Source organism: Thunnus thynnus, chromosome 11 (genome assembly GCF_963924715.1).
Source record: "Thunnus thynnus chromosome 11, fThuThy2.1, whole genome shotgun sequence".
In the NCBI taxonomy this organism is placed as follows: Eukaryota; Metazoa; Chordata; class Actinopteri; order Scombriformes; family Scombridae; genus Thunnus; species Thunnus thynnus.
In genome coordinates, this window is record NC_089527.1 from 26459187 (window position 1) to 26474927 (window position 15741).

Genomic DNA, 15741 nt, shown 5'->3' on the forward strand with positions numbered 1-15741 from the left:
TAGGCAAAGTAATGTCCTGAAATGGCTGGGCACTGTAGTTTTTAGCAAATATTTATAAAGCAAGAGTAAATAATGCGTTTGTGGGGGACACTTTTCAGACACAAATGAATACACATTTGGTGCACTAGCAGCAGTAGCCATCAATTCCCATTTTCTTCCTGCGAAACATACCATCCTCTTTCAATAATTTTTCACCCGTAATGACAACTTGTATTCCCGTCTCCTCTTTATTCCCCTTCATTCTTTCCAGACTCTTTTTCTCTGGCTGGAGCTCCTCTGGGGGCCTGGAGGAGGATGGAGCGAGGAGGGGAGAGTCCCATCACCCAGGATAGCCCCGAGCGGAGGGGAGGCAGCCCGGATCTGAGCGGCCTCCCACCACCGGGGAAGAAGGGCCGGTTGGAGCTCAATGGGAGCCCCACCGGGCCCCGCATACGCCACAATGGAGCCCCACTGAGACCCCTAGGAGGTAAGCAATAAGTTGACAAAAAGATGCCAACATGAGGACTGAATAAAGAGCAAAACATACTTGTGGATGATTCACTGTTTGAAGAGATAGGTTTAAAGACGAGATATCTCTCTTTTAAATGTGGCTTCTAAAAAAAAAAAACCTTGAAACTTTACACATTATCAGATTGTTGCAATAAGTTGAAAAAGAGAAAACTAGATGGTGACATTTCACCCAGGTTTCAGAGGTTTTCTAGCTCTTATGTACCCAATTCAAAGACAGCATTTGGCTCTGCACTGAGCCACATCCTGGCCATGAGTCGAGTTTGGCTCAGTGCACAGTGTTGTAGTGTGGCAGCACTGCTGGGAGAACCAGAGCTGTTTCTACACTGTTAATCTATAAGTCTGGGGGGAACTGTATAATACAGGCTTACCAAATAAAGGAGATTGCTCCATATAAACAAGATTTATACAACTCACTCTGGCTTATCGATCCCTGCATTCATTGTGAAAGTTGTTTCTTGTTTATGTGTGTGCATAATGTGTGTATGCACTTGTCCCTCTGTCTGGGTGTTGCCATATGTTTGCAGGAATGCCTCCCTTTAATCTCTTAAACTCTTGCTTTCCCCTTACATTTTCCTTTCACTTTTTAAACTTACTGAAGCTAAATCATTATCATTTTTATAGTTTACAATGACTGAAAAATTAGAAGTCAAGATATGATGATTTTAACACCATGTTGGACACATTCAACCCCCCTCCAAATTCATTCTTGAATATTCCTGCATCAGATGTGCTTGGCTGCATAACAGGAGTTTGTAAAGATGGAACCATCCGTGGTTTTAGAGAAGCTGAGGAGGTTAACAAAGCGACAAGGGGCTCAGATTTGACCACAGTCAGGAGAGAGGGAGAGCGTATGAATGAGTGTTAGCATGTAAAGAGGGAGAACACGTCGCTGTGTGAGAAAAATGACGAGGGACTGAAGGAGGGACAGAGAGAGGAAAGAGGAAGGGGTTTCCTGTACTGAACGGGCTGGTTGGCCTGTAATAATGACGGGTTGTCTTTGAAGACAGGAAACTCGACGTGTCTCCTCCAAACCACACTGCTGCCACGAGGAGGGGGCCACACACAAACACACACACACACACACACACACACACACACACACACACACACACACACACACACACACACACACACATACACAAACACATACACAGAGCGTGCAAACACAAACACACACATTTACATAGTCACACGCACTCACTCACAAACACATATGCGCCGACACTCACACCCAAGCAATGCTGCCAAAACACACACACACACACACACACACACACAGCGCACAGCACACATATCTTATTTTAATATCCCCGTTCACTCATCCCCATACATATTAGAGGGATTAGAGGTTTGAGGCAACATCACATCATCCAAACCAGATCACAGAGTCAGCGGGCAAATCACAGGACACTGGATATAAGAGAAGACAGACTGAGGTGGAGACGGAGGATAGAGTGAGATAGAGCCAGAGAAAGAGAGAGAGAGAGAGAGGGTGAGAGAGAACAGGAGAGAAAGAGAGAGAGAGAAAGAGAGAGAGAGGATTGCTGGTCGGAGGGAGCTGCTCTGTGTTGACAGTTATATTTCCCTGTTGGGGGAAATTCACTTACTTGAATTGGCACGGCGCTCCAGTGTGTAATTCACTCCATGAGAGCCTGGAGGACTGGGAGCAGAGTGATTAATGGGGAGGAAATAGAAATATAGGAATTGACTGATTAAAACAACGGGTGGGATGGTTCAGGGGAGGGGGAGCTAATGCTGCATGCACCTCATGTGTTTGTATGGAGGAGCAAGTTTGTGTGTGTGCGCAGGGAAAAGGAGGCACATGTGTATGTGTTTGGTATTGTGTGGAATCCATGCGGTGAAACACATTGCCATACCCTGTATTATTAGTGCTGGGACACTGCCTAATGCTTTCAGTCCATCATTTCTTCAGAGAGCTTTAATTAATTGACAGTTGACAGGTGGCCCAAAACCAAAAGCCTTTTAGGGGAAAAGCTGATATTGGAGAAGAAGGAATGATGTTAGTGCAGGGAGCCAAAAGGACACTGGTGCCGGATGGGAATATTGGAACTGAATACTTAATGTAACCAGAGAGGAACAAGTGCTTTTCTCCATTTCAATGTGAAATAGTCCTATTAATAACATTGTGGGAATGGGGTTTATGATAAAAAAGTAAGAAATAATACACAACAAGGTGTCCATATATAATAAAGTAATAGATGAAGTGGAGCTGAAGAATGCAAGTATCCGAGGAATTACTTCCAATTTTTGCCAGTGTTCAGTTCCAGTGCAGGAAGTAGTATGCCCTTAATGTCGGAAATGAAAGTTGTGGAGGTCGGGGGTTGTAGATGATTATATCCAACTTTCATGCCAGACACTGAAGTTTGCATCCTGTCACAGACCAACGATTAACATCCACCTTTTTATGAACCGTAACCATTATCTTTCCCTAATGGATAGATACAGTTTTAAATACGTTTTTGCACACAAGGAAGCTTGTGGATTTCGGCCCCCATCACTTATATTGCAAGTGCATTATGAAGGGATTCTCATAATGAACAGGAGAAACGATTATGGCAAGAAAAACCTATATCAGTGTTCATTTGAGCGCCTGACTATTCTTTTACACATATGCTACGATGTGAAGCAGAGGAGGGTATTTCCCCCACTGAGCTCATCATTTTCAATACTGGGATACCTAGAGCATTATTATACATGTGCTGGAACATAGCCCTTATATGAAAAGTGTTTTTTTATGTGTTTTGTCAGTTTAACTCATGGTTACATTTAGTGTCGCTTGTGGGTTGAAGGAATATTTCAACATATTGGGAAAACTGGGACAGAACATGTCATTTTTCCACTTCAGTTTTTGTACAGATTAATTAATTAATTAATGAGCTTTGGAGGGTTTCCCCCTGTTTCCACTCTTTGTGCTAAGCTAAGCTAACTCGTGGCTGGCTGTAGCCTCATATTGATGAGACAGATATAAGAGCCAAAGTCTTGGCAAGAAAGCAAATGAGTATATTTCCCAAAATGTCAGACTATTCCTTTAACTAGTAACATAGTGCAAAGCATTGTAGAAATGAAATCTGTTCATTTCCTCACATTGCTGCCTTTAATGATGGCGGAGTGCTTCTGATGTCAGCTACATTTTCGCAAATGCTCCTAGCCTCATGGTATAGTCCAACTGACTTTTTAAAAACATTTCACCATGTAGATGATTTAAAATCAAGATTTTTAAACTAAACAAAGTTACACATTTAAGCCTTAGTATGACCTGGGCACTGATTTACAACACTAATTAAAATATTGGCTGGAAGTATGATTGTAGTGTTCCGATAAATGACAAATGGGTTGCCAACCAATGCCAACCAATCAAAAGTGAGTATCTTCCCTGCCCATTGTACAATAAATACTAGAACGTGAATATAGCATGAGTCAGTTGTTCAAACACTGAAAACACTGAAAAGGTGGAAGTAATGTGATGTCATCATGGGCCACAAAATCTCTTAGGGACGATGTTAGTGTGGTTTGACTGATAAAGCGTGTGAGTTTGACACTATTTATTTGCATCCCATCTGTCACCAACAGTCCATGTTTCTTTTAACTATGACCACCATCTTCCTCTAACATCAGTGAAATAGCTTCTGTCTAAACAAACTGCAAATGTGGAGTTGGCAGATCAGAAAGATAATTTTTTTGACAGTGTTGTCTAACAGCATTTGTTACGCCCTGGCAAACGATATCATCCGCACGAAATAGGCACCTGATAAGAAAACGCTTGTATGGGTTGTTTTGAAAGACAATGACAAACGACATACAGTATTTTGTCATTTACATTGAAAGACGTGTTGAAATCGGCGAGTCCCAGGTGGCTGAAGCATAGTGATGGACAGCATGTCTATGACCTACTAATCTTTGTGTCAGTTAATAATTAATATAATTGTCCCAAAACCCAGACTTCCACCAGAAGGCCCTCTCTTCCACATTTGTTGTGGATTTTAGCTCCAGTTTGCTTCTTCAAACTGTTGAACAGGAGAATCTGGTTTGGCTCTCACCTGGCCTGAATTTGCATAATGAAGACTCATTGTATCATGTCTATTCAGGAAATTTTGTTTTGACCTTACACCTCAGTACTAACATTTTATAATTGTATGTATTAACTGTATAATGTTGTAAGATTTTAATATATAGAATCACTATTGCTATAAACCCTATGGTTTTCTTGGCAGTTAAATTGTTATTTTTTTCACTGTTGCTGTAATGAGAGCAGCAGCTGTTATCAGTGTAGGTCTTTTGTATATTGTCTTTGCATATGTGTTTGCCAGTCATAATAATGGCTTCCCTATCTATTAAGCCGTTAGATAAAATGTCTGTAAATGTCTTGTAGGCAGTGTACAGCACTGTTAGGACTGTATATCATTTGTTTTACTTCCAAATGAATCTTATTAATAATTTCAGGTGTTGCTAAATTCAACATTGGAAAATCTAAAAGCATAAAGTGATTACAAGCTTGACCCATAATGAATACAATGCACAGGTTTGCTTTCTATGAGGGATAAACCATATTTTTTATCACAGACAATAAAACCAGACACTGAAAGAATCTTCTTCTTGTTTTTTCCTTTCTCTTTTTTCTTTCCCCTCATCCTGCTCGACAGGTCTGATGATTCCAGTCTTCTGTGTGGTGGAGCAGTCAGATGGAGGGATTCAGACGGAGGGATGTGAGGGGAGAGAGGAGCATGCAGAGTTTGTGCTGGTCAGGAAGGATATTCTCTTCTCTCAGCTGGTGGAGACGGCTCTGCTGGCCCTCGGATACTCCCACAGCTCAGCTGCACAAGCCCATGGTCAGTCAGAAAGACGCCTACAATCATAATCACATCAGTTCTGTCACATCTCTCTATTTGTTTCTGAAAGAAAATGAATCTTCGTGTTTTTAAAATAAACTGGTAGCTATTTCGCAAGCAAAGCTCTCTGAATTATAATTCAAAACTCTTTGAAGTTAATTATGTGTAAAGTACTGATCATTTATCTACTGGAAAATAACCATCTTTTCAAACAAATATATGTTTACAATGTAAAACACCCCATCTATTGACATCAAAATTACTGAACGAGCACAAAACAACAGTGAAGCAAAATTATAGAACACGTGATAGAGACAGAGATGCAAGCGCAAAGTTTTGAGAGCACACATGAGGAGAATAGTGAGTATGATGAACGGATTAAACCTAAAATGTTCCAAAATTATAGTGAGCTATAGGTCTTAATCGGCTCACAGTCCTCTAAGATGTATGTTTTTATAATGAGAAGTGAGTTCTCGAGCTCGGGATTGAGTGCCGAAAACTTTTTTAGTTCTCTTAAATCTGCCCTTAAATGCACTGAAATCTTGACTTTCAGACTGAGTTTATTTTTGTGCTTCCTCATTAACTTTGTCGTCAATAAACTGTTTTAGCATAAACACACTTCATGAAAGCAGATGAATGCCTTTGTCTGGTTAGTCTTTCCTGGAGGGGACAAAAAAAAAAAAACGTCTGCTGCTCTGAAGTGATACGTTTGACGAAGATAGCTAGCAGGAGTCACCACCCACACCCACTTCATTGACAGAAAATTCAAGGCAAAGGATGTTGAAGTAGTGGACACAACTGTTTATTTGACAAGTGATACCACAGCAATGAGCACTTACCAAAAAAGAAAAATGCTGCCAAAATCAATAACCGTTGCAGATTGCTTAACTTAAACCACACACGACTAGGCAGAGGAATACTGAGAAACAGTTTTCAGGGCATGCTGCCTCCTTTATTTCGTGTGAGGAGAGTTAGGTTAAGACCATTATTAATAGTCATGATTTTCCAACCACCAGTGTCTCTCACTGTTTAAACTACGGTACTACTGACTCAGAATTAAATACTGTGCAGCTTACGGGTCAAGACGAGAACGATCTTTGAAAGGAGACTCTCCCTCTAATCAGCGGCCTGAGAGGCAAACTGGATGTGAGGTTGTCTATTTAGAGCCGACACTGTACTGTTACAATGGCAATAAGCACAAGAATGTTTCAAAAACACAACTAAGACACAGACAGAGCCTGTAAAACTCATTAAAGACACAACAAAGAGCTGGACAGGAATGTCTCCAGAAGACAAAAATACATTGTGTGTGTGTGTGTGTGTGTGTGTGTGTGTACAGTATGTGTGAGAATGTTTATGAAGCAGAGGAAAAGAAAAACTCTGTAATTTATTGTTGCACACATGGTAGTCATTGCAACAGGACAGTGTCATTTACTGCTGTCTTTTCTCAAGTATGCAGAATATTCCATCTGGGGAAATTGCCTCACATCAATATAAACTGGTAACAACAGAGCGACAGTGAGCAACATGGCTATTGCAATAGACAGAAAATGGTGGGAGATCCCCATCTGTTTGAAATCTCACTTGAGTGTTTGTGTGTGTGTGTGTCATCACCAGCAAGTCTTGTTAGATTTAAGTCTGCGGATCCGTGTATAGGCAGACGTGGTTCTAATGTGCAGGAGATTGCATGCATGTGTGAATGTGTGTTCTCCTCATCTGATAAACACACTGCCACAGGTAATCCCTTTACTACCTCAAGGCCAACAGCTCTTATCAGGCCCCCCAGCCCACCTGCAGAGGACCATGTACTCTCTGCCTCCACCTTACGAGCTCCAACACACGTCCAGCTGCTCAACTGCTCGACATAAATCACATCTCAAACAAGTCTGATGTTCAGTCTGCTACATGTAGAGCTTTGAACATAAATAGCCAAATTTATTTTTAGAAATTAAGTTCAACCAATCTCTGATAATGGACTGATTATCTGAACTGTACACAGCTGTAGTGCCACTACCTCATACGAAGGGTAGAAGTTGTTGTTTGGCACTGGAAAACTTGAAAGAGGATGTTGAAGAAGCAGGGTGGTAGCCAGAAGTACATGCAAAAAAAGTGGCATTTATTAACTGAAAAATGAATGAAACAGATAGATAGATAGATAGAAAGCTGCCACCTACTCTCCTCGCCTTTTACCTTCTCAGCCTCACTTGACTGGAACGTACCATCTGTTCAGGTTACCACAGGGTGAGCTGAATACAATGCTTCCAAACCATATGGAGCAAAACAAACAAACATTAATACAGGATGTATGTTTTACTGATAACAATCACAATTTATCTATGGACACACACACACACAGCTATGAGTGCACAAAGGTTAACAGAATGTCATTTACTATAGAGCAGTTTTACCTTTCTTGACTCAACTTGACACTCGCTCATTGCTTAGAGTACCTAATGATGTGCACCTGTTTTCACAATCACTGATTAAGCAGATGATCTGCCCTAACGTCACAAAACACTCACATCAACTATTCAACTTTTACAAACCTATGTTGTTATTTGTGTAAACTGACTGATAAATTAATAGATTAACTGAAACATCGGACTGAAATTAATAATTGAACACAGAAAAAAAAACTTTCAAAGGTATCGTGTGATTTCATATCTTTCCAAACTTTTCTCACCCACTGAGAAGAACAGTCAGATGTTTCAGGAACAGATATTAATATTTGGTGACTTGATAATACATCATGCATATAATGTTGTTGCACACTCACTGTTTTCCAGGACAGTTTAGTCATCTGTTTTTCATTTCCCGGTTCTTTCCCACATTAGCATCACAGACTTTCAGATATCCGGGGAGTGTGTGGACTGTGATCACTTCCAAAGTAATAGTGATACTTTGGTGAAAGCGCTTATGACAAATGAACAGTAGAGATGTCTGATAGTCCTAGCTTGTTAGCAATGTCTTTCTCCAAATCTTGAGCACATTCTGTAGTTTGTTCTGTTTCTGTTTCTGTAGTCAGATGAGACATAAAAATATGAGCAGTCAGACAACCATGCATGTGTTAAACAAATCGCCATGTAAGCCAAACTCATTTGGAAAAGAAAACTAAGGTGAATGACAAAATTATTGCCAAAACTGTCTAAATGGTTTAAACAACCATCGAGGTTACAGACTGACTTCCTGGTTTGGACAACTTTGATCTACTGTACTTGCTGTAGTGGATTATTGCCCGTTTTACTTCAGTAGTAAAGTAGTTTAAATTATCAAGCTAAACAGTTTGCTTCTCTTGCCGAACTTAGTTGTATATATGTTGCTGTTTCCCCAGATCTCCACAATTTCTTTGATGAGTAGAAATGATGGTCAGTACAACAAAAATTAGACTCAATTCATACAAAACCAGAATGGATTGTTTTCTTTAAGGGATTGCCTTTGATTGCATTAAAAGTTAATATTTCCAATTATTTCAGATGCCTTGGCACCACTGCTGTTATCAAAATATTTCTCATCCATTTCCGGTAAATGGGATGGAAGGATTATGAGGGAATCACATACAAAAACCCCTAAAATCAAGAATATTAAATGCCACCCGAAAGCTATTTTAAAGGTACAGCATGTAGGATTTAGTGGCTACTAGCAGTGAGGTTGCAGATTGCATCCATTTGAATACCGCTCCCCCCTCCCCTTCCAAGCATATAGGAGAACCTATGGTGGCTTTGACACCCACAAAAAATGTGAAAGGTCCTCTCTAGAGCCAGTGTTTGGTTTGTCTGTTCTGGGCTACTGTAGAAACATGGCGGCGCAACATGGTGGCCTCCGTGGAAGAGGACCTGCTCTCTATGTAGATATAAAGGGCTCATTCTAAGGTAACGACAACACAACGATTCTTGTTTTCAGGTGATTATACACTAATGAAAACATACTTATGAATATTATATTCCATTTCTGCCAAGCCCGTTCAGCTAGGTGCCACTAAAGTCTACACACTGCACCTTTAAAGGATAATAATTTTGAAAATATCTTGTAATTAGACATGCACGCTGCTCATGTTTTCTAGTGCAACTGTATCAATTAAGCTGTTTGGCGGCTTTTATTTTTTTGCATAGTCTATCTGATCATCTCAGACATGCAAATGTCCTTTTGATATGTCCTCTGTCCGTCCAGTATAAAAAAAAAATTATTAACTCATTCTTGTCAGCTGATTATGTTGGAGATCCTTTGTTGTGTGTTTTTTGTTGTAAAATTCAGAACTGCAATTGACAGCCTGTTAAAGCGATTTCAAAAAATAAACAGTGCACAGATGCACATTATTCTACAGTGATGGCCTAAAATAGGCCACTAAATTGTACAGCGAGTGTTATGGTTTGCAGATGAATGCCATTAGTAGCACTTTTAGCCTCAATGTTTTTGCCAAGTATCAGGGGAGGTCTCTCTCTGTCTGTCTCATCAGTGTGTATGGAAAACAGCGAGCCACATTGGTCCCCTGTCCACATCAATGCGCTCCTCTCTAAAAACACCACACCAGGGGCTTCAAAGGCTAGACTAAACGGGACATCACAACTCGACACAAACAAAGCTCCGAGAGTTGACTTAAGCTCTGTTCACTTACAGTGTACACACACACACTTGTAAACTTTATTTAACCCATGCACGGATGCCTTTGCACACGCTCACACTAAAATTTACATACACTTGGTGTAGAATACAATGTAGTCATGCAGTATCACAGACAAAACACACACACACACACACACACACACACACACACACACACACACACACACACACACACTTCCCCCAGCTTCTCTCAAATGAATACTTTTTGTTTTTTAAAACAAGCGTTTATGTTAAATGAATAATTTTTGGCTTAAATTATACATTTTTTCCCCTGCGGTCCATGACCAAAATTACACAGAGTCCCAGCTATTTTCTCCCTGTTTGAATTGTGTCCTGCATTCTTGTGTCCCAGCGGTGTATTTAAAGTCCCAGCTGAGGACCATGGCCTTTCTTTAATTAGCTTAGCCCAGTAATTAACTGGGAGATATTGTTTATTTCAATTATAAGGGTCTGAAGGCTTTTATAGAATGGATGGGCGCAGACCTGTACTTTACGGCTTTAGTCAGTGAACAGTTAACAGTGGTCAGTGAGAGAGTGAGAGAGAGAGGGAGAGAGCATTGTTGCAGTGCCACGTCTAAAAGGCCACAAAGGGTCACTGCTGCAGACCATGTCAGCAATTTACTGGACATCTGAGTTTAGACCTTTTGTGAATTGTAGTCTTGGTCCTGTCACATTTGAGTACCACTTTCTTACAGAGCATTCTTCTTTACTTAAGCCATATTTTATTTATTAATTGTTAATAAATGATTCATTAATGCTTTAAAAATCAGTACCAAACATTGATAAGAACAATCTTACCAAGTTATTTGCCATGATCGGTGAAAGCAGCGACATCGCTAACAAGAAGTCTGGAGGGGCAAAAAAGACAAGCACATAATCAGACAATCATATAAAAAAGAGGCAAATTTTTAAACATATTACACAAACTATCAATTGTAAACATTCATCACAGTTTACAGATCAGCCTCCTGGTTCAGATTCAACCTACTGTGTGCTTGCAGTAGTGCGCACATGGTTTTTCTGTGTGATGAGTGGTGACTGAATGCTATTGCATCTTTCTTGCTTCATCAGACTTATTGTAGAAATGTTGCCTGTTCTCCTATGTCATCAGTTACTTTGGTAAGTACAATGTTTTCATAACGTATAGAAATGATGGCCAAAGCTACAAAAAGTCATGAATTAATTCTCAATTCATGACTTAGTAACATATAATTAGACTTTACTTATTAAGACTTGATGGGTCAGGCTGGGAATGCAGTTCTCTGAAGATACATGTAAATGTCTATGTGGGTCTACACAAAGAGTGTTATGGGTAACTGTAGGTGACAGGTGTTTGCACAAGGAGCTGACGCACATAACTCTGACACCTCAACAGAGCGTTGTGCACACCTGAGTGTCAAGCAAGACAACTCCTGTCAGGAGGCAGGTTAGAAAACAGAAAAGAAGGAGAAATACATAAATGTTCTAGCCTTTATTAGAAAATGTGTACATCATTATTAATGGGTCAGAGAGTTATTTTCAGGTCAGTAAAGCATTAAAATGATTAATTAAAATTAATAAAGCTAAACTTACAAACCCTTCATGAAGTATGCTTCAATAGAAGGTATAACTTGTTGCAAGCCCAAGATGGCGTTTCCTTAGCAGAGGGCTTGACCTCTTGCCCACTATTTTACAAATGAGCGTTTCAGAAGCATTTCAGAAGTGTTTCAGAAGCGTTTCAGCAGAGTGGAGCGCTCTCTGAAATGACAGCATGATGTTTATCAAGAGGAGTTCCTCAGGGTGGAATGGTGGATGATGAGTGAGTGATGGTGAGTCAGACGTATGGGGTTTCCCTGTGTGTGCGCCACGGGTGGGACCTGGAACGAGTTTGGAAGAAGCCCTGCATGCCTGTACAGGCTGCTGCGACCATTAAGACTTATTCTAGCATGGGACAATGGGATTACTCTGTGTGCACGTGTACATGTGAGTGTGTGTTTGCATGCAGGCAGCCATGCGTGCAGGCCTGTGCGAACATTGACAAGAGGAGTCAGAGACATGAGTGTGTGTTTGTGTATGGATTTGCGTTTGTGCGGATGGGCACACTCAGACATGAGCCAAGCCACTAGCCGGCCACATAAAAGCATGTCTCTGGGAGGTGGAATTTTAATGTGGAAATGGGAACAATGATTTCTACTTTTAAATGTGGACAAGAAGCAGAGCCCATTGAACAGCAGACCAAAAATGATGGATCAATTATTAATGTGTTTACCATCACACTGTGAGCGTGTGAGTGTGTGCGTGGGTGAGTGTGTGCTTGCATGCAAGCTGGTACATGTACATGTCCACTTCCCTGTGTGATGTCATGAGTCCTCTGTGAGTTTGTGTTTGTCTGCTTATTCACGCATTTGCTTCCACCCAGCATGGCATTAGAGAAATTGTTAGGGCTTATTTTCAGATGTGTGGATGCTGCCTGCTCAAGATAGCCAGAAGAAGCATCCCCGTACCTGAATGGTTACTGCGCATGCCACATAACCGCAACGTCCCTAATTTGATTCCAGCCAGGGGCATTTGTTGCATGTCATACCCATCTCTCTCTCCCCTTGTTACCTGTCTGCCTCTTCACTGACCACTATCCAATAAAGAAAAAGATAGCCAGAAGAAACAATTTCTTTGGCTGCGTGTGTCAAAGAAAGAGAGACAAAAAAACAGAAATCAAAAAGGTAGACATAGCCGAAGATGGGCTCAATTCTCTCCTATTCTTTCACATGATCGCAGTATTTTATTCCATCTCTTTAAAATGTATTTTATGACATCTTTTCCCTACAAAAAGTATACAAACACAACTCATTTTCACGTGATATTGTAGATGAAATTGATGTTTTCATATGCAGTGACTTTAACTTAATATGTGAAATATCTGAAAATCACTTTTGCCCCAGTCATGAAATGTGTTGTGAGAAATTCCCATGTGCACGTTTTCTTATGGTCTTTATTTAATGAAGGTTTTGACAGCATCTAACAGAGAACTTTAATATCATAAAAAGAACAAAAAAAAAAAAACAACTAAAACTGACATGCTATAATATCCGGTTCTGTTTGGATTGTTAAATGCTGTCTTGGTGTTTTTAGGTTCATCTGGGGGTTTTTCCACTTTGAGCGGTTCAGTCCATTCTGTTCATAGTGTATTAAATGATGTTCCCTCTGTATGACCAGATAATGAAGAACACAGTCTGGCCTGGCTGGAATCAAAGATATAACTGAGCTATAAACACAATGAAAGGAAGAAAGGAGGCTAGAAAGATCAGAGGGGGGTTGGAGGAGAAGAGAAAGCAGAAGAAAGGAGGAAGAAAATAAGAGAGGAAGACATGGGGGGAGGAGGAGGGGTGGGGTGGGGGGGGGGGGGTAGTGAGGAACAAGGGGACAGTAAGAGAGAGAGAGAGACTTCTCAGGACCCATCTGGATCTCATTTAGAGGATAGTAATGTGATTAGCTTTGTTTAGTTTTCACAGCTCCAGTCCCCATGAAAAACCAGTGTGCATATGTGTGTGTATGTCAGTGTGTGGTGGATGACCTAGGTGAAGTGTACTTGTGTGTGTGTGTGTTTATATGTGTGTTAAAGACATTCAACTAGATTGTTCAAATCAAGAGGCTTAAATGAGATATTTACAGGTCACCAGCATATCATTAGACTGCAGAAACACAAACACCTACTAATTCGTAAACACACAGACACACACACATACACACAAAGCTGCTCATTTCTGTGTGCAATTTTGGATGATTATGGGTGGCTTTTGCATTGACCCAGATCCCTATTAGTTACAGCTTGAAATACAAGTTAACCCAATCCAAAGGTAGCATTTTTAGCAGGGCCATTTGCAGAGTGACTCATGACATTGTGTCCATTCCCTGTTTGTGTGTATACACTCATGAAACAGTTATTGTAAGTAACCAGGACATTGTTTTAGAAAAGGAAAAGAAAGATGCTGTTATGATTCTACAATGTAATAGTTCAATGCTTTGACCAGCACATTTGCAGTTCCATTTACCTCCATTATATTTGGGTGGTGACAAAACTTCCACAGATGGATGGCTACTGTAGATCCCACCAGGGCTATAAAACTTCTGACAGATAATGTTAAAATGCTAGCTGTAGCTCTCGCTGCTTCACTATGAAAAGTGATGGATTCTTCCTCTACAACTGTGGCACAGTAAAATATAGTTATATAATGTGTCTTTAAGTGGCCAACAACTTCTATTGGCAACATCAACAGTCCTGAGGCACAGTGAATGTGTTTTACAGCGAAATAAGTGAGCTCACAAATGCATACATTTAATAAAACAGCTCCACAGTAATAATTCATCTGACTGCTTAGGAAACACTTATTCAGGTTAAAATTACTTTGACAAAGAAATAATGGTAGTCAATGGTTCACTGTGATATATTACGTGTATCAAGTAGATTAAAGTATCTGAAAGTTGATTCTTGTCTTACTATTTGAATTAGAGGTTCCTTGGAAGACAACTTAAATCTAAAAACATATGGTGTGCTCTGGAAAATGGTTTGAAATCATGTTAAGTATGCTCAGTTATTCATTTGGCAGATGCTTTGTACAAATGAGGTACAATCAGTTGATGACCTAAGAACCAGTAAAGCCAGCAGTGCGGTCCTTTGATGACTCCTTCCCTGTCTCTGTCCAGGCATCATCAAGGTGGGAAGGTGGAACCCTCTGCCCATCCACTTCCTGACTGACGCTCCAGAAGCAACAGTGGCTGACATGCTGATGGAGGTCTACCACATGGTCACACTACGCATCCAACTACAAAGGTCAGATTCAGTTTTAAAAGTCAGATGTCACAGGTTACAGTTTTCCAGTATTCAGGTCTAAATCCATTTATTAGATTTCCTGAGAGACTGTGTGGCAGTCACCAGTACTGCTCTCTTGAATATGAAAACAAAACAGGAAAGAATGCATGACCATATTTCATGGACACAGTGAGGCTTTCAATCCATACACAGTGTGCGGTTGCATTGAATCAGACTCGGTTCACTGGGTGGCTGATGTCATTGCCGTTGATTACAGTTCAAGAATCTACCAAATTTATCAAATGTGAAAGCAGCAATATTGAAACACTAAAGCTCCAGTTAAACAATCCAGTGGGGATTTATCTATTATCTGTCTCCGTCAGGGAGAGTCTGTGTGCCAGGAACTCCTTCTTCCCTAGAATAAGTGAAGCAGGGTCTTGATGGACAGATAAAAACAGATAAACTCCAGATGAGAGGGTTATTATTGTTATCGTCTTGGCACATACCAACCAGGTTTGTTTACATGTTTAAGTATGTATCCATGGTGATGGCAGAAGTTTTGCACACTTTGTGCTCAGTGTTGTAATGATTTATTTGAGGTTAAAATAAAATAAAAGTAGGAAGAGTCCAGAAAGATACGTGGAAGTAGTGGTTTGGGGTTGAGGTTAAGACGGGAAGCATGATGGGTTGATGGGGTTTGGGGTTTATTTAGGAATAGTTGGACATTTTGGAAAATACATTTATTCACTTTCTTGCAGAGAGTTAGATGTGAAGATCGATACCACTTGGTAAATATGAAGCTGGTGCCAGCAGCCAGTTAGCGTAGCTCAGCATAAAAACTGGAAACAGGGGGAGACAGCTAGCCCGTCCAAAAGTAACAAAATCCACCTACCAGTACCTCTAAAGCTCACTAATTAACACATTTTCTCTCATTTGTTTAACTCGTACTCTTTCAAGTCTTTATGCTAAGCTAAGCTA

At 40.4% G+C, this 15741-nt stretch overlaps 1 protein-coding gene and 1 long non-coding RNA gene across 5 annotated transcripts in view; one reads left to right on the plus strand and one right to left on the minus strand.

Annotated features, from left to right (window-relative positions):
* Nucleotides 1-15741, plus strand: part of satb2 (SATB homeobox 2) — a 55237-nt gene that overhangs the window by 18100 nt on the left and 21396 nt on the right. For all 4 annotated transcript variants that reach the window (XM_067604199.1, XM_067604201.1, XM_067604203.1 and 1 more), the window contains 3 exons: nucleotides 251-466; nucleotides 5172-5357; nucleotides 14658-14784. In XM_067604199.1, the coding sequence (XP_067460300.1) occupies nucleotides 251-466; nucleotides 5172-5357; nucleotides 14658-14784 (529 nt within the window). The remainder of the gene's footprint in view (nucleotides 1-250; nucleotides 467-5171; nucleotides 5358-14657; nucleotides 14785-15741) is intronic.
* LOC137193048 (uncharacterized) lies at nucleotides 5285-7861 on the minus strand. Its single transcript, XR_010930668.1, has 3 exons — nucleotides 7766-7861; nucleotides 7548-7615; nucleotides 5285-5374 (listed from the first exon to the last, which is right to left on the minus strand). It is a non-coding gene; the product is annotated as an uncharacterized lncRNA (long non-coding RNA).